We start from the raw sequence: 24,539 nt of genomic DNA, 5'->3' as shown, positions 1-24,539 counted from the left end.
TTCAATAAAGCATCGATAATGTAATTATAATTTTGCGTAATTATATTGTTTTGATGAAGGAGCAGATTGTTTAATCAGCCGCAGCTGTTATATGTCACAGGCTTATTATTATGACATGGGCACTGGCTATTATGTATGCAATATTTATCTTGCGCGCATGCGTGCGCGTTGCTCGCTACGTGCGCTCTCGTCCCCGCTCTGCCTTAAATTACGTGCAATTTATTGCTTAAGGGCCACTTTAAATTATCGTATAATAATTTACGAACAATTATTTCATCAAAACTATAATGACAGATACGAGGTTAAATCTCGATGCTGCCTACGTTACTGACCACACGTAAGAAACATCACGTAACGTACACGTAAATATCTAGAAAGCGTTTTTATTAACATATCAGAGCCACTTTCTGTAGATCTCTTGAATCTCTCGGTCAACCGGTCCTATTTACATGATTCTTAGATTTGTATTATCATGAATATTCTATTCAGTGGATGGAAAACAGTCTATTTAGCTTTAAACTACTTAGATAAAAAGTAATGGATTCATTGATTCGAACACCATTTTATAATCGCAATAAAATAATTCGATTTAATTTTATTGATCCTTATTACTGTCCCACTGCTGACTATGTCTCTTTTCCCGTAATGAGGGAAGTGCCTCGAGTCCACAACGCTGGCCAAGTGCAGTTTGGGAAGTTTAGTCATGCAACGTTTCATCACGAGATTTTCCTTTTAAGGATAAGTGAAAGTTATTTCTAATACAGACATATTATCTTCTAAAAGTCTTTGGTATGTTGCCTTAAGTTCGAACATATTTTAATACTTAAACGTTGGTGTACAGTAAATTTTGGTAATGTTGATCGTTGCAGGTTTTAATAACTCATTGTGGTTATTTAAGGTAGTCTAATGGAATATAATTGGTAGGTAATTTGTGGAACATAAAATTTTAATTGAATCCCGGAGTCAATTTCGCGATATCTCGAGTAAAAAGCGCTGCGTCGCCCACTTGTCCGCTGCTCGTAAATTGCGCGAATCGCCATAAATTGCATAAAATCGCCAATTACAAGGATAATGTCGGGAGCGGCGCGCGGCGCGGACGCACGGCTCGCGCATGCGCTCTTACGACGTGCCAAAATCAACTCAATCCACAACCTCTTTAAGCTCGAATAGAATAGCCTCAATAATGTAATAATTAAGGTGCTCTGATCTTATAACGGAATTAATCCGAGAATATTCCACGTCACGTGTCACGTAATCGCTGTTCCACTACGATCCTATATTTAACCCCTGCTCGTGATTGAATTTTCCGTTTACTTTTTTCGCCACTTTACCTCTAGTTGATTTCTAAGCTTATTTATGAATTTCTGTTTATTTCTAAATCTTCAAAGCCAAACACTTAAAAATTAAATAGGTACACACTAAAATACCTAAGCAATTACTTATTTGGCATCCCATAATAACAAATCACAATTTATTGGCAAATCGAAAAAAAAACTAGTTACATTTTTTCTTTTTCTTGCACTTTAGTTACGTTAAACAAAAAGATTCCATGTTTTATCACAAAGTGTGCAAATAAAGGCTATCTAGGTTCGAGTTAGAGCGTGATGTAGTGAGGCTGCAGGTCGGGTGCGCGCGCGGTGACGGAGTAATGGACAGCTCACGAGCGCGCCATTACGTACCGTCCAGCTGCCCAACTTGCGCATGGACACCATAACCGCCTAGTAACTATATCTCTTTCACATTTTATTCTACATCGATACCAGAACAAATACATGTAAATTAAATGATAAAGTAAGAGTCTGCTTTGGAGCTTTTAGAGAAAGGTAATTTGCTTACTTTATAAAGACTATTATAAAATAAGTCAGTTATGTAGGATATAATGCTCATGTATTAAACAGGTAGGTCGTGACGTAAATGTTGTGCATGTATTTAAGCAATCAGCAGGTAATTTCGATGAGATGGCTGCTGACCTATTCGACCGCTGTTATCTTAATCCGCAGCGTTAAATACATAATGATGCCAATTTAGTCTTAAAATTTTAGCACGAAAATCTCATCAAGTCGGGAATAATATTGTCCTTTAAAACGCGAAGTCCTTTGCGGACGGGATCGCCCGAATAAAAGGCGGTGTTATTATGTTGGTAAAACAAAATTCCCCATAATGGCCTCATTATGTGGCGAAAATTGCCCGAGAGCTTTTTTGTGTGGTAATATAAATGTATTTGTAATAGCTTTTAGAAATATTGCGAAGAAGCGGGTCAGGAATCGAGCGGCGTCTGATTACCAAAACTTAATTTATTTTCATCTTTATAAAAAAGGTTCTATAAAAATTGTCCGCTCGGCGTGGGAAACGACCCTGTCGCCGGCGGCCTCTATTACGTCATTATTTTCTATATTAGATTGTATATTAAATGGAAGATTAATAGGAAATCGATACGCTTAATGACCTGGCCGTGTGTTTAAAATTATCTCGACTACACGCCAGTTTGGTGCTCGAATCATTGCTAGACATGAGGATGTGTGTACCGCTTCATAGAGATTAGAACCCGCACTATATGAGTCTTTAGACTCAATTAAGGTAATATATTTGCTTATTTTGAAAACGAAGCTAACGATCAAGATTTCGCAACCCACTTAATAGAGGCGATACTTATCAGAGCACTTTCCGCAAAACGTCACCGCGCAATTTGCTAAACTACGCGTTGATTTACGGCGCAATAAAATAACCAATTGACGATAATAATGAGTGCGGCTCAATTGGTGCTAATAAAGTCGGTGAATGTTAATGAATCGCTTTTCGGTGCGTTGTGAGATGTGTCATAAAACGAGCCACTGGTTCGGGTGTCGCGGCCGCTCCGCCGCGGGAGGCCGAGGGGAGCCTAATTGATTTGTGCCCCAGGCCACAATCAAAACAGATCGTATTTTATAAGACGTATCCCCGGCAGAGGGCGAGGGTGCATGCCACTAAAGCAAAGTTGGCGATGCTGCTGGGCTTTGGTGGGTGCAGGTTCGATTTTGTGACATTTTAACTGGCGAATTAAACCGTCTATATTCTGTAATGAAATAGAAATTTACAACTCGTGTCTTATTCAAATGGATGCAACTATAAGCAAAAAATGTATTTCTTAGTGAAACGAGAGTTGCTTTAAGTTTTCTAAAAACAAAAACTTCTTAAATTTTTATTTTAGAATCATAAAGAGCGCAATTATCTTTACATGACGCAAGAAGAATATAAATCGCCTTTACCGACTCTAGCCTTTCGTCTCTGAAAAGAACATCAAAGGTAAACAAAGTGTGTGTAAAACAAAATGCAAAAAACATATTTTAATAAAATATTTAAATCGTTTAAAAAAGTGAAGCTACCGACCCACGAGCAGTTGCAAATTGTAATGTGTTCAGTGATCAAACACAAGAAAATCAAATGATCATTTGATAAATAGTCCCCGGGGGTGAAACGCGTCGCGCTGTTAATGCGGTCAACTTACCCCCGCGCTCGCGCTATGGGAACAAGCGGAACACTCGGAACGAACCATGAGAAAATCTCATGTTTAGATATGCCACTTGATTTTATAATGGTTCTATTTTGTTACACTTGTGAAGATTTGAGTGTATGTTTATTTTGCATAGACGTTATTTTAAGCACCGGTATGATGTGTACATACTTAATATGTGTATTGATACTGATAGAGGTGATTAATAAACTTTAACCACCTAAATTATAAAATGGTGTGTGTTGTTGTAAGAGTGACTAAAATGGTTTTGTAAAATTAGACTTAACGACAGTACCACGTTTAAGTAAAAGATGCAGTATTATAATTACATGAAGTTGTGTAACGTTTGGCGATCTCATGGAGTAAAGTCAAGTAAAGCGGCGGAGATACCGAATGAAAGTCTTCGAAGGCACTTTAAGAGGTGTAAATATTTAACTGGTTTGATTACGTAAAGTGAATGAGAAGAGTAGTATCCTAAAATGTAAATAATGTGTGAAATCTGCATTTTGCTCTAACTATTGTAAGTCACAATTCCAATAAGCGTCACTTCAAAGCTCTTGCTTCTACGTGATTCAGTTCACTCTAGCTCATAAAAAGTTCGTTCATAATAAATGCTGAGGTTTAAGTACGTTCTAAATAAGATCTTTTCAGTAGCAGAAAGTGCAGAAACCAATCCTGTACCTTATGAATGTCGTCGTAACTCACTATAAAGTTATAAAACTAAAGAGCTAGGTGATTATTTGAGAAGTCGAAATGTCGCTCTATTTAAACAAGGAAAGCATCCGTCAGTTGATTAGAGATTAGAACTATTATAATTTGCATTTACTTTTATTTGATTTAATATACCTAACAAGCACAGCGCAATTTTCCTATTTCTTAGTGAAGCGCTTGCAAGGTTTTCTATAAAAAGCTACTCTATTCAGGAACATTAGCAAAATAAAAGCAAGTTGACCTCTTGTACCAATCCAAAAGAGAACAGTAGCTAAAAATTCATTGGTTACAGACAATAGTTAGCGGTTGTTTCCTAGTATTTTGTCCGGGGGCTATGTGCGGGCAGTAAATAGATCAGGACATTAATCACTGCGCCTGATTCGAGTCGACGCGAGGGACAACTCCTCTCTCGTGCAATAAATCTTCTTGGCAACTGCATTGCGGTACGAGCGCGTTGAAAAATTGCCGATTCAAATAAACATGCCAGCGTGATTGCGTACTGTGAAATATATTAGGTGAACTACATTAGTATTTGATGTTTGGTTAGTACAGTACTGTGGGTGGTATCGTTTGTTTGCAATGAAATTTCATACAATAAAATAATTCTGTGAATTTATCTCTGAATATAATGGACGTACAACTTAAAAAGTATTTTGTTTCTAACATAATAATGTACTATAATTAACACCAATATAAAATGTTTGACTAAAGTCGGTTTTCTCAATGAGGTACTTATCTATATTCATATACCTCTAAATCTGTAATGTAAAAGTGTACATTAAGTTAACTAATCGAAGCAAATTTAAATCAATTATATATCATTTTATTACCATCCTCAATATATTTCTATTTGTAAAAAAATAGAACTGCGTTTCAGATTCAGAACAAATAGAAAAGGAGTTTATTACGATGTTTAAAAAGATCATGTACATGACTAAATATAGCATGTAGCGTCCAAGCACACGTGCACAAAGAATGCGCATGTAGCATGCGCCCACGCATCCACATTGTATGCAAATCGCGGGTCGCAGGTCGCCATTCGCGGCGCATACGCCGACCACGCTCGAACTGGGCATTGTTTTTTTGTGAACCCTTATTGGTCCATTCTTTTGGTACCTTACCTTTATTTGTTCTGATACCTCAATAATATTTATCAAGTTTGTGAATGCACGCCATTACCTGATAGATGTAAACTTTGATATAAGTTATTGTAGGATTTAGTTAGATTCGCTACATAAGAAAATCAAACTTTAAGAATAAAAAAATAGTGCGTAGCAAGTGTATGAACACGCGTTTTTGGTAGAGATCAAAGAATGTCTGTATTTTCTTGAATTGAGTTTGAGAAGGACATTCTATTTGCCTATGTTATTTCGTGGTGAGCTGATTATAGAGCAATACTTTAAGATTTATTCTCTACGATAGATTTATGTTGACAATAATAAATTGTTACCATGATCGGAGCATCTTCAGAAATGGAGAATGTTACTAGGTATGCCAAATCGCTTGAAATTTTGACACAGTATAGCCTGTGTGTATACATATAAACTAGTTTTTGTTTCAGTCAAAAATACCGAATAGTTTTGATTTTATAAGCATTCAAAGTTTCGAAAAATATCGAGTCCCGCTAACAGCCGCGTGAGCGGCTGTGACGTCACACTACATTACCGCGCCGCGCGGGCCGCGTCCCGCTTAGTATTAAGTCGCCAATCGTTGTTGTAGGTGTAATAGCTTGCGTAGTATTTTGTTGTGTTTTCGTCCGCTTATGTATAAAATAACTTATAATAATAGTAAATACTATTCGATTAATAAAATGGATAAAGGATTTTAAAAAGGGCAATCGGATAATCTACCTAAAATAAATGGAATAATGGTTGCGAATTATTTGTGAAACAAATAGAGGTTTTGTTGCTTCCGAAATCATACTTAATATTATAAATTTGAAAGTTTGTGAGAATGTACATATGTACATACATAAGTACATAAGTACATAAGTAATACATACAATAACATACATTTGTCATTGTATGTATGTATGTATGTACATATGTTTGTATATGTATGTATGTATGTACGTATGTATGTATGTAAGTATGTACGTATGTAAGTATGTATGGATGTTTGTTACTCTTTCACGCAAATTTGACTGAACCGATTAAGATGAAATTTGATATATAGCTGAAGAACCAGAATAACACATAGACTACTTCTTATCCTCGAGTTCCCGAAGGATCGGGATTTACGCGGGAAGGGTTTCCATGCGGACGAAGTCGTGGGCGGCTTCTAGTATATTATACATAGGTATAATAAGTAATAATGTTAGATATTTACGATCACTGCATATTTATTGTAATGAAACAGTTTTTAACCGAAATAATCGCATACTTATCGATTTTACATTTTTCCTGCCGCAGTAAAGTCAATAAACTCGCGATCAATCCGGTTAGAAATTGTTTCATTATAAGATGAAGTTATTTATTATTACTTATGTACTTACCTACATAATACTAAATTACATTTAGGCAAAACATATGATTTCCTAGTATTTGAATTGAACATTTTTAAAAGTATTTAGGAATAATTTCAACGTACCGAGCGCGTGACCGCAAGCGGACTGTGTGAGCCAGACTGAGCAAGTGTAGAGTGACGTCACACCGTCACCGAGAACTAGCGTCGTGCGGTTACAACTTGTTTTACTTATAAATCGAAAACTAATTGACGTATCGAAGTAATTCTTTCACCAGTATTTTTTATTTTTAAACGAGAATATGGAGTGCTAAAAATCAAAATTAGGTAACATTCTCCATTTTGCAAATATAACTTTCATAAAAAAATGTACTAGAATAATGGCCAATCGTTCCAATTTTTTAGTTTAAAAAATAGTAAAGCGGTATTCGTTCGCGGTGCAAAGAGCATGAATGGCCGACAATCTGCCGCGTCATGACGTGAATGCCATTGTGTCTCGAAATCACGACAACGACACGACATGTGTGCCGTGCTCACTCGACTCTAATTGTGAATGAATGGGGGTCAGAGATCGTCCGCTCGCTTCAATATCGATACCTATTTCCTGTTATGAATACCATACTTCTTATTTACATTCTATCGACAATGTTAATTTTGTCAAATGTGACGGGCAACATCCTGCGTTTCTTTTGTTTGTGACAAGGACGCTTTTGTAATCAGTCGTGTTATTGCCATAGTTATTATCATAGCTATGTGCATGTATATTTCATAAATGCCATGTCTGTAGAGCGAGGTAGAAAACGTATCGCTACAATTGCAAATATTCATAGAGAAACAAAGATGATCGCATTGTAACATTATGGTGTAATGTGGTCTTCAAGAAACCAAATTGTTTATTTGCGCTACATTCGTATTATACTCACAAAATAAAAAAATCTTCACACAATATCTGCATCTAAACTAAGTAAGACATCCACATAATAACAATATGTAGGTACTTTTATTAATATGTAAAGCTGGCCCACTCGTGGTGGCTTCAAAATTATTCAAATAGGAAAGTCAATTAGGAGGCTACAGTGTCTGATCTCCGCCAGAGATAAAACCCTCATGTAATTAAGTTCAAACTTTACTTCTTCTTTGATACTCAAGTTTTCAACGTTTTAACGGTCACTCTACAATAGGGGAGCGTAGTGTCTATTATTATTCATGCACGATACTTGTTAAATTATGTTTTTATTTAAAAAGCACCTATTCCACGTCGTGTCACAATTTTCTCAATTATTTATAGCATTCATATTCATCTAGAATGACAAAACGGTAGTATAACGGCATAACGCATAGTATTTAGTACTTTTATAAGGTAATTATGCATTAGAGTTTCTATATCGAGACAAGAAAAAAAAAACATGTAATACATTTTATGAAATATTTCCATTACGCGCCATCACCACAAGTCGTGTATAAAAGTGCGACAAGGCGAGTGAGTGGTTTTCCCCGCCAGCCATCGCCACCGATCACGTCTAGATATGAAATCAAATGACCGATGCCTGGCAGCGGTGAGCTAATCCCCAATAAGCTGACCAGATAGAACAATATACCGGCGAGTCCTGGCCGCATCCAGAAATTTACTGTCCATAATTACAGGGTTGGCTCAGTTAATTGCAGGCGGGCTCGTCCCGCCGTGCGTCGCTCGCTTTTTTTGACTAAATAAAAATTGACTAATATTCATAATAAATAATGAACTCTCCGTTCTCAGGATTACGCTATGTAGATATACGAGAGATTAATATTTTTTGAGGTTTAATCGAATGATCGCGGATGCCGAGCGAACAAGTTTTAAAAATATATTCTGGTGCTTGAAAAACACAAGTTAAATATTATGTGTTATCATATTGATATATGATTTAAGTATAGTTGGTTTCAAATAATGGTACCAAATCCTTTGTAATAGTCTCGGAAATCTTGGTTGTTTTATTCTATACAAACATACCTCATCCTGAGATTCACAAAAGCTCGAGTCACGTCATCAGGCTATTAGGATAAGAATAAGTGTGATGAGCAAGTGTCCGTCTCGAGCAACAAAATTATGTTAACAAGAACTGAGCCATTAAGCCCTAATTTAAAACTCAAAAACAATGCATATAAATGAATGATTGACCGATGATTGACCACAAGATACGGCCTTCACTTAAAAAGACAAGACTTTTGAAATATAATTTGCATGTAAACTATTTAAAAAAGAATCCAGAAACATCTAATAAATTTCCTTGTATCAGATGATTTATCGCATGACCTATCGAGAGTATATTTTAGTAAACATATCATAATTTAGGGAACGAGGCAAAAACTCGTTCACCTCGTTGCATGTTGCTCGTTGTTGCTGCAGGCTCTTCTTATAATTGTAGGGTTTCACCCAAAAGCCCTCAATTATAAAATAATAGCAGATGTGGATCATAGTAATAACAATTATTATCACGCTCGCTCGCTATCATTATGGTTGAAATATGGCCGATGCGGCGTCGTATGCAAACTTTGGAATTTTGCCGCGTTCGCGCCGCGATCCATCGTCCGCGCCAGACTGTCTCACTTATCATCTAGATATTAACTGGTTCAACTACATGTTTTATGTACTTTTGACCTCACCAACATTGTCGATGGGATATTGAATCCCATTCAACGCATATTGGTTCGAAAAAGATAAATACACAAACAAATAATTAGCCTGACCTGTGTCCATCTATTGCAGAGGATTCGGGTGGCGTCAGACAACAAATAATCCAACATATAGGAAAAGGCGTATTCTATCAAACATGTAGGTGATTATAATCTTTTGCACAAAAAAACTGTAATAAAGTCGTGACATACTAAATTCAGATGTTAAGTTTAATAACTAGGTAATAAGCGCAAACAATTTGGTTGATACAAGTCGTTGGCAGAATGGCTCGCAAAAATCATTAAAAATTGCTGACCGACTGACTTAATAGATGAACGCGGAACATTATACGGTCCGTTCACTGTATATAATTATATGTTGAAGTCGCGGTATATTTGACCGTACATAATAATGTTAACTTGTAATGCGGCGATTATTCAAATTCTCGAACAAGTGGCCCGCCCCGCCTCTTTGCAATCGCAATCTTAATAAACACTTCCTAGGTGCACTACTAACTTATTTTTATTCTTTTGATACGTTGACCGCTGCGTGTACTTTTAATTAAAGATAAGTTTTAATTAAACGCGAGATGAAGGTTGACTGGTCGTCCCTTTAAACCTTTGGACTTTACTTGTGAGCTCTACCTTACCTTCCCTATTGAAATCTAGTTGTTGTTGTAAAAATCAAGCTTTTAGTCTACTTTTGAAATATCAGCCCTTATAATCTGACTTCTTGTTTGATGTAGAAAAAAAAAACGTTGAGAGGCTGTTATGTTACAACATATTTATCAAGTGTAGAAGTAGAATTAACATTTTTAAAAATCGTATGATGCCTGTGTTCCTTTTTTACTTAAAATGTAAAATATCTTTCGTCTAAAATAATGTAGAATAAGATTATATTGGTGTGTAAAAATTACTAGGTTCATATAATCCCTGCCTAGTTACAGGTACAGCGCTAATAAACTTTCAATAAAATTGATAAGTGTCATTAAACTTTACTGTTAAAACTGCGGCGAATAGCTTCACCTGTGAGAACTTAGTACAGGATGACCACGTTTTGCCTAGTATGATATGAAACAACTACGATGGCTATGGTGGAGTATAAAACATTGCTGAAGTAAAATCAATGAAGATGGTACTTGAATAGTGATAAAAGCTTTTATTTTGAACGAGAAAACAGAAACGAGATGCAGCAGATGCCGACTTGTGTATTTCAGTTGATTTTAAATAGTCGAAAGAACGCGATGTATGTCGCCAGAACAAGTGAGTGTGCAAAGTTCCTAAGGTATGTGCAATTGGCCGGCCAAGTATCTATGAAGCTTGCCATGCGGTGGCGCGGGCTCGCGGACTGCGTGCACCGCATCGCTATGCGCCCGTCATTACATCGGCAGCCCCGCCGATTAATCATTGCAGCTCTACCGGATAATTCGGCGGTTGATTTAGTGAAAAACAACGTGTTATTACGGGATAAATCTCTATCTAGAAAAGCTAAGAAGGCCTAAGCGCTCCTCTGATTTATGGCGCCCCCGGCCATCGCCGAGTTGCGTTTGATTTGTGATTCCCAGACAACTTTGTTGTTTTCATCTTTAGTTGAATTTTAATTAATGGCTCACAAATTATACGGTTTAGTGTGTAATTATACTTTATTTTATCACTGATTATTGCCTTTTCGATAGTACCTACGTTTGAGATTCTGTGATTTATTTCAACGATTCGGTTAAAAAACATAATTATATCATATATAAGTGAAGATTACAATGATATCTATAAACTGCGAGTAAGATAAATCTATAAGATTTATGACATACCAATCAATACAGGCATTTTGGTGTAAAATATAAATAAAACAGGTTCATTGCCTTCAGCCATGATTTTAATACATCTGCGCAGAACATACTATTAACACATTTATACTGTCCAATTATAATTAATTCACTGTATGTCGTTTTAAAAATACGAGGATTTAAAAATACGTTTTCCGTAAGTTGCCAATGATTCATAAATTAAAATAACACGTTTTTGAAGGTGCATCTGTTGATAATGCTCCATTGTACTTTCTGTAGTACACCATACTCGTAATCAATCAGTAATATTTATCAGCTACTTTTTCTATGACTATCGTGACGTAATAAAAGCTCGATGTTCATATCTAATACACACTACCTCTATGTGATTGGTATAGTTTTTATAGGTAGATGCGTAAAGTCGAGGTCCGACGACTTACCCTTTGGTATCGGCTTGGTCGTAATGCTCGCGCGAAGATAATATCTTGATTTATTGCGGCTATCGACCTCACCCCCGCGCCCCTCCCTTGCTCCTGACCGCACACCGCCCCCCGACTCTAAGTTCACCTGATTTGCGTTCTTTCGTCATTAATATTAAGCTTCATAGATAGCCAAGATTGTATAATGCCTGGCTGGATAATTGGAATGCGTGTAAGATAAGGAAAACACTATAACGCTCAATAATTAATAAATCTATCGGCGGTTCATCTGAGGCATTTAGAGGCGTACTCCGTGGCGGGAAATTAATGAAGTCTTCCGCGGAGTGTTTCGCGGTTTAATAGCGGCTATTAATTTTATCTCAACAACGGACATCGCCACGACGCGCCCGTGTACACCTATAAGCGTCTCTCCTATCCGCAATGCGAGCTCGGCTATAATAATATCTGAACCACTTTAATGATACTTTATTCATTATTTCATCCTGCTAAGCCAGATCTGTTACAGCAAATTGATTTGTAACAAATTAGGCAGTAGATCTTGCCCGATCCGTAATTTGTCCATTTCGTCAAAGTAGTTTTGAAAGATTTAACGTTATTAAATGGTTCACATTATATGGTATGAGTATCTAACTACATAGATAATTTAATATTATAACAGCACCTAACATAGAGAAAGCAGTTTTCTAAATGTACGGTCATGAAATATAAATTCTCGATTAAGTTTTCAATTAACAACCGCTATTATTTCTTTATACGTTGCGGTTATCTCTTTTTATAATTGGAAAAATTCATCTCGGGCGTCGTGTAGGCAACTCTCACATTGAGCGCGCTCTGCGAGAGCGTACTTATATGGTAATCGGTGCTTTGTCAGTGTCTCAGAGCATGATCGTGTTTCATGTGTGCCGCGCCGGACATAATATGCACTCTCTGTACTCTTATGTTTCGTACCTCAAAATCACAACTGTTCAAAAGGAAAGTATTTCATCCGTCAAACAATATGATGATGGTACAAACAGTAAACGGATTTAAGACCCTCTTTCGTGCCAAAGTTAAATCCTTAAGCGCGGCGTAAGTATTCAATAAAATATTCTTCAGTCGTAAAGTGAAGCGCGGCGCAACGAGCGGCATTCATCACAAAAAACGCCAAGTAGAAGCTTCGACAAGCTCACAAAAGCTCGTAAAAGCTCTCGACTATTATGTAGTTATTGTTACAGGGTGGAAACACCATTATTACACGGGTTCGCCGGTTTATTTTGTTGTTTGGCACTATGCGGCGCGCTGGTGCCGGGCCCGGCCGACTGCTCGCCGCGCCTCGCCCTGTCCACTCACTGACACGATACACGCGCTTCACATGTGCTTTTCAGACATACTTGCTATATAATTATTTATGCTCGCTGAATATAACGACTATAACATTTTGAAACGCTGCGGCTCTAGCTTAATTCAAGGAAATACTGTTGATAACCATAATATTTAATAGTTCATATTGATTTTGGCAAATTTGAAATTATTTTCATGATGAGATTTTCATCAGATAAGGAATAATAGCCATTTATAAATGTAAATTAAGTTAGTTTGATAAAATTATTATTTCTTGGACACCACACGTCCACACTATATTATTCCAGATATCAAACGACTGCTCATTAGCTATTTTTTTAATAGGGATGACTCTCGTTATACACTGTTTCAAACATCAAATTGTTTAGCTTGACTCTACCTTGCCAACTCATACCAAACCCACGCGATTTACTTGTAAATAACCCTCGCAATCTTATTGTGAAACACCTTATATCCTTGCAAAACACTTCAGGTACTTAACTCATTCAAGTGCTCATGTTTAAAGTACCAACAGTACCAACCCAAACCGTGTTACAATTTGTTATCTCTATAAGATCTAATACAGCATTCAACAAATTTCAATATTTCACAACACAATTCGCTCTCGACGCTTAATCCTATTATGTTCGTAAACAGTAGAGTGACATGCATCAAGTGAACATCTCGACACTGCGATGTTCATTGTGTCGACACTCCATGTTCACACAGGAGCGGATCAGCGGAAACATTTCCAAAGCCTTTATTCCGGGATTACGCGAAATTTTGCATAGGAAACTGTCGTCCAATGTCCTGCTATTGAAACATGAATGAGTCCGTATGAATGGAGATAATCCGAGTACGTCAACAATACGCCTGCACCAAAAGACCAAATCACACGTGTTGTCAATGAAATATGGATAGCGTTTAAGATATCTGTGTGAATTCGATTATCTTTGGTTGTGCCTTATCGAGATGTAGCGTAAAATATTACACCTTCACACAATAGAGATGTGAATACAAATGATGGAGCCGATAATCTATTCAATATTTTTGCACGGTAGCGAGCTACTATTATCAATGCAATTCCACATAATGGGTGCTTACTGTCTAGACTTTCAAATGATGACTAACTTTTTTTAAGTCGTTGCGATATAAAACTATAAAACGAAATCGTTATGCCTCCACGTACCGAGTTTAACAATTAAAACGGATAAATCCTTAATTTTACGACCCATAAAAATCACATTAAACTTTCAAACTCATCATACATCTAGTAGAATAAAGATGAATAATGAATGCAATAGTTAAGCCAACGGTTATCTGGGTACTCCGGTGTGGCGGAAGTTGGTGTAAGATTGCAACCGGATACATTGCATTGCGATGCACCCCTTCTATTCCACGCAAGCAACTGTGTGCTCGGATTGCACAATACACCACTTGAAGGAACGAGTGTACGTGTAGCTACCTCAATACGGAGACCATAACTTGAAACCATTGCCAAGTGCGTTTTGTTCGAAACTTGAATTTAAAAATGGATTATAATTTTACTGGCCATTCTTTTTTCTGGGTTTATAAGGTTCGCTAGTTTGTTTCCCATAGACATACTGTTAGCTTTTTATTTAATAACAGTTGTCGTAAGTTTTTATTTAATTACTTTAATTGACTATGTACACTTATAATCATTTCTGTGCTGTTGCTATTTTAATTTCCTAACTTTGAAACTTTCGCGTATGTTGTTTTGTTAAGTATAACGTAGTATTCAGGAATTAACACGAACATGTATTTTACATTGGAAATACTAAAGTTATATTGACTGTGGTCATAGGCTGTTACAATGCATAAATTTCGTCGCTAATATCATATAATAGAATCATATAATATCATGTAATACATATAATAGAATAACGACAAATTTTGAATTTTGAAAAGTAAATATCTTATTAAATCCAATTTAGATATAGCCTCAAAACAGAATATTTAAATAGGTACTTTATTCTCAAAGTTACAATAAACTTTGAAATATCCTAAATAACTCATGAAACGAATAAACTAACTTTCCTTACTTAAACTTGTAGGATTTATTATTAATTTAGATTTAAATAATTAAAGAGAGAGCCTTGCTTCAATGTAATATGAATACAGTAAAATATTTCTGACACGAATAAATATAGAATAATACGCTTTAGTAATGAAAGGAGTACAGTGTTGTTTTGTGATTGCAATCCGATACGGGTTCGAGTCCAGGGCGGCACTGGGCGGCGACGAGGGCGGCGCGCCTGCGCACGCGACGCAGCGTTGACGCGACTCTGTGACGAAATATAATAAAACCATTGATTATTATTTTGTATTATTATATTGTCGCTTTTACAAATAAAAAATATAGGTCATTATTTGGTACGCAATGGGGCTCAAAGAATTCTTTGTTGTATTTAGAATGTAGAGTGCTATATAATATACCAGATATACGAGTACTAGCAGAATGTTTTTTATTCATATATTTCTTGATACCATGCACCTAGACATCATTTATATATCTTACTCTATCACAATATTATCTGATTGTTCTACTAATCATACTTAATGTTGAACAGAAGAATGCGTGTTCGCAATAAACATATCTTCTCAATGTTGGCTGGACAGTGTCACGTAAAGACACCAATCTACAATCTATCTATCAGTCGTCATACTAAAGTTAAAAACGTAAACTTAGTACGAGCATATAGAGTTCCTACGCCACGTATACAGAGCAACAGAAACATTGTTCACGCAAAATGTTACACATAACCTCTCCATATGATACCAGTGTTCTTTAATACGTACAACACGAATAACAATAGAAGCAAATCCGCGAAGCTGTGGGTCGCGGCATGTGCGTACTGTGTGTAGTTCGCGTCGCGTCGCGTCGCTTGCACAGCGTGCGCGCCGCGATTACAATAATTATGATCGCACGCGCCGCACCTACTTCCCTCTAATCACTATCATTTGCGCATGTTATTCTATATTCTATACAAAATGTTCGCCCTATCGCCCGCTGACATCGACTTGACGTTAGGTCCAGCTAAATAATAATAGTGTAACGTAATCTTATCGCGAGAAATCGCGACTCAATTCGTTTAAAAATTACTTGAATACACTATCTTTTTTTTTGTTTGGCTTCGTAGCGATCCTAGCTTTATGCCTAATTCCAGCAATAATACAGTATTGGGTAAATTATCAATAAATATTTTAAAGTCGCAATTTTTCGAATGCTAAGCAACCATGTTCAAACAAAAGTCCTACTACTCTATCTTCACGATCGAGTACAGTACCTCTATTCTGTACCACTATCGACTACCGGTTGTCGGTAGTGGTAGAGAATCGAGGTACATTACCTTGATTCTCTACCACTATCGACTACCGACAACCGGCTAGCTATCGACATTTTGTCATTTAGAATTTATTGCCAAAATGTTTCCTACGACACCCGTCAGAGGCGCTGATCAGATTTTCATACAAAATTACTCGATGACAGTTCGGTTGTCGGTAGTCGATAGTAGTAGAGAATCGAGGCACTGTTCGCAAAGTACATTTTCTAAATTGACAACTGTCAACCTCTTTTAACTGCATAGATAAAATAAACTATAAAACACCGCGGCAGTTTTATGTGTTTCAGTAAATATCAGCTATTTGTTAAAGTATCGTGTTCCGGTAAAAGTATAAACCTCTTTGAAACGGCCACAACATTAGTTTTCATTCACATCTTCAAGTCCATCCTTCATTTTTCAATTTAACATAATTTCTTCAGGTTTTTTACGTAATCTCAGTGTAACTATTGTTAAATTTGCATCCAATCTCTCTATATCCGGTTACACGTAAAATTACAATTTCTATAAGTAAATCGATATTAAATCCTGCTAGAACATCTGTTGTGTGGCATCACGTGACTATTTCGCATGATACCAACATTGAAAGGAAAGTGTATCCTGTCATATGAGCCGTATCCGCCCCCGCACAGATTGGGACAGTAAAAAATGGACCAATTTTTATAATAGTCGCATGGGGTAACGATCCCGATGTTCTTTATTATAAACCGGAAACATTTATTACTTTTGGATGGTGTAAAATGGTACTTATTATATATACTTACGATTTATATGTTGATCGGTAACATACTTACATAACCACTATCTGCGTAGAAAGAAGATGACGATTTAATGAGACTTGACAATTTTACAATTTTGCATGCAAATGTACAGATACAACTAAGTACTAATTTCTAAGTTGACTGCAATTACTGATGAAATCAGTTAGTTGCGGGAGGTAACGACTTCCTCGGGAAAATGCGTCGTTCGTCCATGACGGCATAGTTACTAGTTATTAGGTTTCCTTTCCAATCACCGTCTCATAGCTTACAGAAATAGAAATACTCATTACAGAATTTAATAGGTCTCCGTTAGTAAAGGCTTATAAGAAAAATAACGACGATAATAACAGTACTCTATATTTTTCAAAAGGCAACTTCACTTACAACGTAATTTTGCTACACTACCGATAAATAAAAATAGGGTTGGTTTTGCTAAAGAAACACATAGAAATCAAGCGGCGCTTTAGACTTTCCATTGTACAAAAAGGGTCAGTACAATGTAGTGAAACAATCAAAGCTTTTATTTAGTAACGCAGCGAGTGCGTTATCGTAGTACATTAGTTTTGCGTGTGCGGCCGAGCTCCCGCCCTCGAGCCGCCCTGCGCCATGCGCCGCCCCGCGCGTAAACAAACGCGCAGAGGCTCGGAGCGCGGCCCGCGAGCGAGACGCAAGACCGCAAGCGAGACGACAACTCGCGCACCGGACCGCGAACCCTACAATTAGTAGGATTAGTAGGCGAGATTCGCTCGCCGCATCGATTCGTTACGAGATAATTGCTCCTCAAAATTTTCCTTTGACATGAAAAAATGTCACGCGTGTGCTAAAGTGTGTTTCCCGGTGTCGTATTAGAATCTGATGTGCCGCAATGAACTGTGCGTACTACCAACAACACGCGGGCTCGCACCCCGTCCCGCATAATGTCAACAATAATTACTTCAACGAGGTAAATACTCTTTTAAATAAATACTCTTTTCTTTTATGAACATTTTAAAATAACTTATTATTTTAAATGACAATTTTATTCTCTATTTTATTTTTTCCTATTAATTATTTTTATTCTAATCAGACTGTGTGTGGCAAAATAAAATCAAAATAAATATTTTAAATTAATTATTTGAATTGAATCCTGGCTCTTTTAATTTGTTAAAAGATTTTATTTATTGCCGTGATTTGTTATAAGCAAGGTTTATCAATTAATTATGTAGTGTTTTAGCGCACAACAACTTATAATTACGGCGCAATTTACAACGTTATCAAGTTGCTAGTTTCAATATACCTAAATATCTGGACGAAAACTTGATTACTGGGTAATTAACTTCTATTCACAACGCAATCATAATTACTGTAAACCGACACCGTTTTTTGTGGAAAAATTGCAACGTTTATTAGGCTTCTCACAATACAATAATTAGCTATTTCATTGATTACGTTCGAATTAGTTGGAAGACGCAAAAAATCGTTCACGCTTTTGACAAACAAAGAGTTTGGTGAATATAACAAAGGCCTGCGCATATTGGGTTCAGTTTACAAAAGGCAGAATGAGAATAAAAATATTTAATTGGTGTGATTACGTGCGTGATTATGGCACAAACACCTCCCGGGGTCCGCCGCGACTCGCGCGACCCACAATAAGCCGTTAGCCGCCTTTCTTCTATTGTTGCTCCTTATAATGCCAGTTTGTTATTTAATTGATTTTTGATAAATATACAATACGATTCAGTTTATTATCGGTGCCTTAGTAAGTTCAAGGAACGTTTTACTTGGAAAAATGTTACTTGTAAATGAATAAAGAAATTTATAGTACAGTTTGATTAATTAGCTTAAACATTTTTTAATAAAGTGTTCATTCGATGTTTGCGTGTCTCGATTCTGAAAACGAATCGTTAACGAGTAAAAAGTATAATTGTATATAATCCATTTAATTCTCGCAATATAATCACTTAAAAGCTAGCCCATAAATAAACTGATTTCGTTTTAAATCATCTTTAAAGCAAGTAAAACGTATATCAAAAAAGATTTAAATCAAAAGATGTCTATCCGAGTAAGTAGTTCGGTATACATTAGTCATTGGCTGAATGTATAATTATCATAATGCGGTATAAAATATTTTTTCGAGTTACAATGGCGAGTCATCGTAATTAAACGTACGATTCACTCCTACTGTTAGAACCGGTGACCAAACACTACGCGGGACAATCACCTGCCGTAACATTAACCTGGTATATTTCTTTGTACAAAGATTTTCCCAAAAAACTAAATTTCCTTATAATTTTTATCATAAGTGATAACAGCAAAAACCCTTAGATACAGGGTTGAAGGTGGCACTCAGGAACTACTAGTCGCTATCGTATGTCAAAATACTTTTTTTAACATCCGATTTCTACATAGTCGAATAACTTTACTGTAGAGTGATTTTTTCGTCTCTAAGAAACTTTCCGTACAATATCTGTTTAGACTGATTCTAATAATGGAGAAATCAGACCAAATAATTTCAAATGCTGAGCCCTTTACCATAGTCCCATAGTCTCGAAGATTCCTTATTATGCTTTCGTGTATTATCGTGCAAGTACAATATGCTTAAAGAATTACGCTTCTGAATAAATACTGCATTAAATAATTACTGGAACATATGTGTAGAACGCAACACTGCACACAAATTAACCTAACCCATTGAATAAAGAAATCTTCTTGGAACTATTTGCAAATGTAAAATCAGTCACGATATTTTCCTCATCGGCATCACTCGAATAAAAACGCCCACTAAATAATATAATTAGGATTGACTCAAACCGTCAGCAACAGGACAGTGTCTTTTCCGTAATTAAAGTTGAAAAGCGAGCAGTGTAAGGATTTCTACGAAATCAAACGAAGCTCGGGAAACGCTGACGTATATCGCTCGATAACTCCGCAAATCTTGTTCATGCGTTCACCTAAAATCCAGCAACATTTAATAGAACCACTGTTGAAATAACGAAACATTTTGTCGAGTTCTCAGGTTTCAAATATTTTTGTCAAAGTTCACATGCAAAACGGAAAAAAACTGGAAACACAATTACGGCCATTTCGCAAAACTGACGCTAACATGGGACTAAAAAATCCGGTATTCTAATTTCCTTGGCTATCTGCGGCTAGGTAGCGGGGGAGGGTTGAGGGCCGGGGTGCACACTGTTGGGTCTCGCAATTACGGGGCCCATAATTACAGGGCTAGCGGCCGCGCGGCGCCGAAACCAGCCCGCTCAGCGTTCAGCCCCGCTCCGACCGACTCTCCTGGCGTAATTAAAAAAGCTCCAAATTAAATTCGCTCGCTCGTGTGTACGGCCCCGACTTATGATATTAACTTTTTAGGGACTTTCTAATTAGTTTTTTGTTTTTCTACATTGACTGATGGGAAAATAGGAAATCAACAATGGGCAGCTTTTTGTTCGATATCAATTTTGGTTCTGGATATCGAATTTATGCTGACCGTTAGGTTTTTGTTTTTAGTCTTTATAAGTCCTTACTGAATTGGCAAATTCTACTGAGATTCAGTATGACCCACTTAAGTTATTTTCTCTTTGTATCATTACGACTCAAGTCTTATTATTCCTTACTTTCGTTATTGAACAATTTCACGATATTCATGACATTTTCTCTTGTTCCAGGTTAGTATCGACCCCGTGACGGCAGATCACAAGGATATGAAGATATTAGTAAGTACAGCATTTGTTATTATGTTTGTTTATATATTTGTGACTTTAGCACTAACAATGTGAGCTATCTCATCAACTGTTGACGTTCAATGATACAGTTCTGTTAGTCTATCGTTACGGTTATGTAGAACAATCATCATACTGGTGTACTTATAAGTTTCTTCTCAAATCCCATTTAAAGCTTACTTTCCTACTCTCTCCTAGATATTAATCACGACAACGCTAGCTTTGTTTATTGGCCGTAATAATAAAAGACAAGGAATAACTTTCTTAACTTACGCAAATTAACATCTATCAGGTAGTCCGTTTCTCTATTGAAGACACGTAGACACGTAGTTACGTACATAAAGGCTTGAAGTCGATATCTTGTCGTTCCAAATTCCAGAGCTTTGTCTTTATTAGGCGAACCTTCCCAGAATCTTAGTACGGTTAGGATTAAGCTAGTGGTGATTAGGTTACTGTTGTAGGATTTAAAATGTTATCGTATAATTTGAAGGATATCTTAACCTAAACGTGAGGTATATTTCATTATCGAAGTACAAACATCTTAATAGTAGCATTACAAATTGCACATGTAGATATCGTGTAATTCTAATTCATTTGCATTGCAATTCCTTAATCATTTCTGAGCGGTCTATTACAATTTTCCGGCACGAACCGGTAAAATTATATCGGAACGAATATTGAATGACGAAATCGGTAAGGCTGTAATTTTGATTTGTCGTCATCGAAGGCTTTTGATTCGATGGACACTGTGAAATGTGCATTGTGAGCGATGAGAGCCGCGAGTAATGCATTCGTCACGGGCCGGGCGCTTCGTGCGCGTGCGCAACACCACGTGACGCTATCCATGACAATGTACTGCTAAGATATTGTGATGCTTTATGAAAGATTTAAGATTGCTTAATGTGAAGCTCTCTTGTGTATGATATAGGAATTATTTTGATGGACATCTTGCGGTCTATTATAGAATAATGTAGAGATTTTTTTCTCACTTTAACTGATTACACTTTTGCATGACTTCTATCTAACCACTTATTAGCTCGACTTAAAATCAATTTCTATTTGCTAAAGTTAGATGAAATTAGAAACTAGTGGGATTATTATTCGTTGTTGACCTTTTATTACCACAGTAAATACACAATTAATTGTATAGAACTAACTCGCAGACAACCTTTGCTAACCTTTTATATGTTAGGTCAACTTACTTAAAACATAGGACCACGTACCTTAAAGGATTTCGTTGTAACCATTATAACTGCGATTCGTAAGCTGGAAATGTTTTTTCGGGTAAAAAAGTCACTTGAGTGTTGTGAGGAGCAAACCATCTAAAAACAAAGATAAAACAATGATCTATTAGCAATATTCGCGTAGAAATTAATCATTTTCAAATCAGTCTTTATAATGCCTCTATTAGACACGGAACCAGAAGTCGTTAAACAAGTATTGTTCATTTAGTTTTACGTAATTATTTGAATACAATACAACAATATTCGCAAACAGATTCGCTATCTCTACCGTCTAAGCTCGATTGCTTGTTTCACTTTACGTTGCGAACATTAAGCGCAATTCAAAAGGCTATCGATGTATGGTACAATGAGCATTGAGGGTTCGGGAGACGCCGCGGGCAGCGCCTAGTGTGTGGCCCGCCGTAGGAATATTAACAAATTATGTTGCTACAGCGACAATGGATAAACAAACATTATGTTAAGGTATCAATAGAATTGTGTTTGAAGATACTAGGCGATCGTGCCTTGGAGATTTGATTGGTTATAAATGATTAGATGGTACAATTATTCGGATGGGTAATAAATTTTGTTAGATATTGATATACTTAGATATTGCTAATTCCTTGTAGTATTTTTTTTGAGCAATAAGTTCACTCTACCACTTTACAAATTTTTAATTTAATAAATATCTCATACTACTATTATTCTGAGTATAATTGGAAATAGAAAATTTTGTAATGATCTTTAGTTCTACAAGTTTCTCGCCTTGTACTTTAAAAAGCTGAGCAGTGTCTGCCTACTTTCGAGGTTTTAAACATTTTGCTATTTTTTAAAGAAATAATTTTCAAAGATAACTCACGAATAGTTCGTGAGTTATCTTTGAAAATTATTTCTTACTAGCTGACCCGCGCAACTTCGCTTGCGTCACATAAGATAATCATAATTTTCCCTGTTTTTTAAACATTTTTCACTGGTACTCGGCTCCTATTGATCGTAGCGTGATGATATATAGCCTATAACCTTCCTCGATAAATGGTCTATCTAACACTGAAAGAATTTTTCAAATCGGACCAGTAGTTCCTGAGATTAGCGCGTTCAAACAAACAAACAAACAAACTCTTCAGCTTTATAATATTAGTATAGATAATATTATGCAGACAGTGCAATGTCAATATTGTGTTGTCCAATAATATTTATATTTATATCAAAACGTACCAGTACAGAATGCACTTTTAACCTACAATGCGCTCTTACACAATCAATACCAATCATTTATTTCTATCCAACCCGCTCTACCTTTGTCGTCACACACTAACAAAAGAAGTAAAACTTTTACTTCACACTGTTTCTGCTAACTATTGTTTTCGAAACTGTTTAATAGGCGATGGACAATGACAGGTTATCATTTGATTGGCTACAACTCGAAACTGTTTGAAACTAAGACTGTAACTAGCGTACTAAGGTGTTATTAAAACTTCTTGTAGGTGTAAGCCAAGGAGCTCATACTTTATTTGTCACTTGTGGTAGTATGACGCAAATGTGGATTCTTGAAAAAGGTCTTTCAATAAAATATTTGACTGCCTCCGTGGCACAGTGGTTAAGGAGACTACGCAGCTACATTGCGTCGGGAGGTCGTGGGTTTGATTCCATTGATGCGCGATCCACAAATAATAGTTTCGGGTTTGGTTGAGCTTTGTGTCTGTTGTCTGTAAAACTCCACGCGACAAAAGAGCTAATCTTAGTGCGGGAGTTGTCTTCTGGATGGAGACAATTTACAAAATTTGGCAATGATAGACATAGTAGGTACCTATATGTTCGTAGGTGTAGATATCAGTTTCCTATGAAACACCAATGTTAACTGGCTGTGATCTGGATGATGCGGGCCGGCGTCGGACACTTCCGCCTATTTCCGCCACGGCTCGTGACGCCGGCCAGTTATTTGGTGTCAACTACATATCTGATAGAGGAAATCGCCACTACAAACTACCTGCTCTATTCGTTGTTAGTAGGCGTAGGCTGAGATTACAAAGATTGTGCTGTCCACTGGTTGAAGGACAAAATTTTCCTTCTACGCGAGATGCTTGGGTTGTAAACTGTATTGCTTGCGATGATGCTGATGACGGCTTTAATGAATACTATATGAAATTATTAAATGATGTACAGAGTGACTTAAATGAAGTATATGAAATAATGTGTATGTCTGTATGCAAACAGATGTCCATCTAAATGGCACTTTTCAATCAATTTGTCTTTGATTTACTGTAGTAAGAGTAGGACGATTACATTACGCGTGGGTTGGATTTTTCATTTCATTGCAGCGATGGGCTCGCGGTAACGCCTATCGTGAAATTTCCATATAATTTGATTTCTTCCGCACACGCCGCCCTTTCACGTCGTAATTTCACATCTCAGCGTGAGTTTCGTGTTCAAATTAAAATGTTTATTGCGTTAAGCGGAGTTCGCACGGTCGCCCATGAGCGGGCTGAGCATTTTTATTTCGTTATCCCGGACACGCCCACACACCCCGTCCCGCACCCCTCGCCGCTCACCTCGCCACGATTTCACTATTTTACGAACCCGATGGCACCCCTGTCTAATGTCGCTATAATGCCTCGCGACTGTCATTTCCTGTCTGTTC

At 36.8% G+C, this 24,539-nt stretch overlaps 1 protein-coding gene across 4 annotated transcripts in view; it reads left to right on the top strand.

The window, feature by feature from the left end:
• Sp1 (transcription factor Sp8) overlaps positions 1-24,539 on the top strand; it is a 68,586-nt gene that overhangs the window by 20,060 nt on the left and 23,987 nt on the right. The window contains exons 1-2 of one of the 4 annotated variants that reach the window (XM_076113272.1): positions 17,657-17,926; positions 20,625-20,672. The exons of 1 other annotated variant lie outside the window; for it this stretch is intronic. In XM_076113272.1, coding sequence (XP_075969387.1) covers positions 17,849-17,926; positions 20,625-20,672 — 126 coding nt within the window. In that variant the 5' untranslated portion in view covers positions 17,657-17,848. Of the gene's footprint in view, positions 1-17,656; positions 17,927-20,624; positions 20,673-24,539 lie in introns of those variants that run through there. 2 more of the 4 variants (XM_076113273.1, XM_076113275.1) reach the window with 2 other exon arrangements.

The sequence above is a fragment of the Anticarsia gemmatalis genome, chromosome 4 (assembly GCF_050436995.1).
Source record: "Anticarsia gemmatalis isolate Benzon Research Colony breed Stoneville strain chromosome 4, ilAntGemm2 primary, whole genome shotgun sequence".
NCBI classification, from domain to species: Eukaryota; Metazoa; Arthropoda; class Insecta; order Lepidoptera; family Erebidae; genus Anticarsia; species Anticarsia gemmatalis.
The sequence above is the reverse complement of the archived record's forward strand: the minus strand, read 5'-3'. Positions and strand labels throughout refer to the sequence as shown.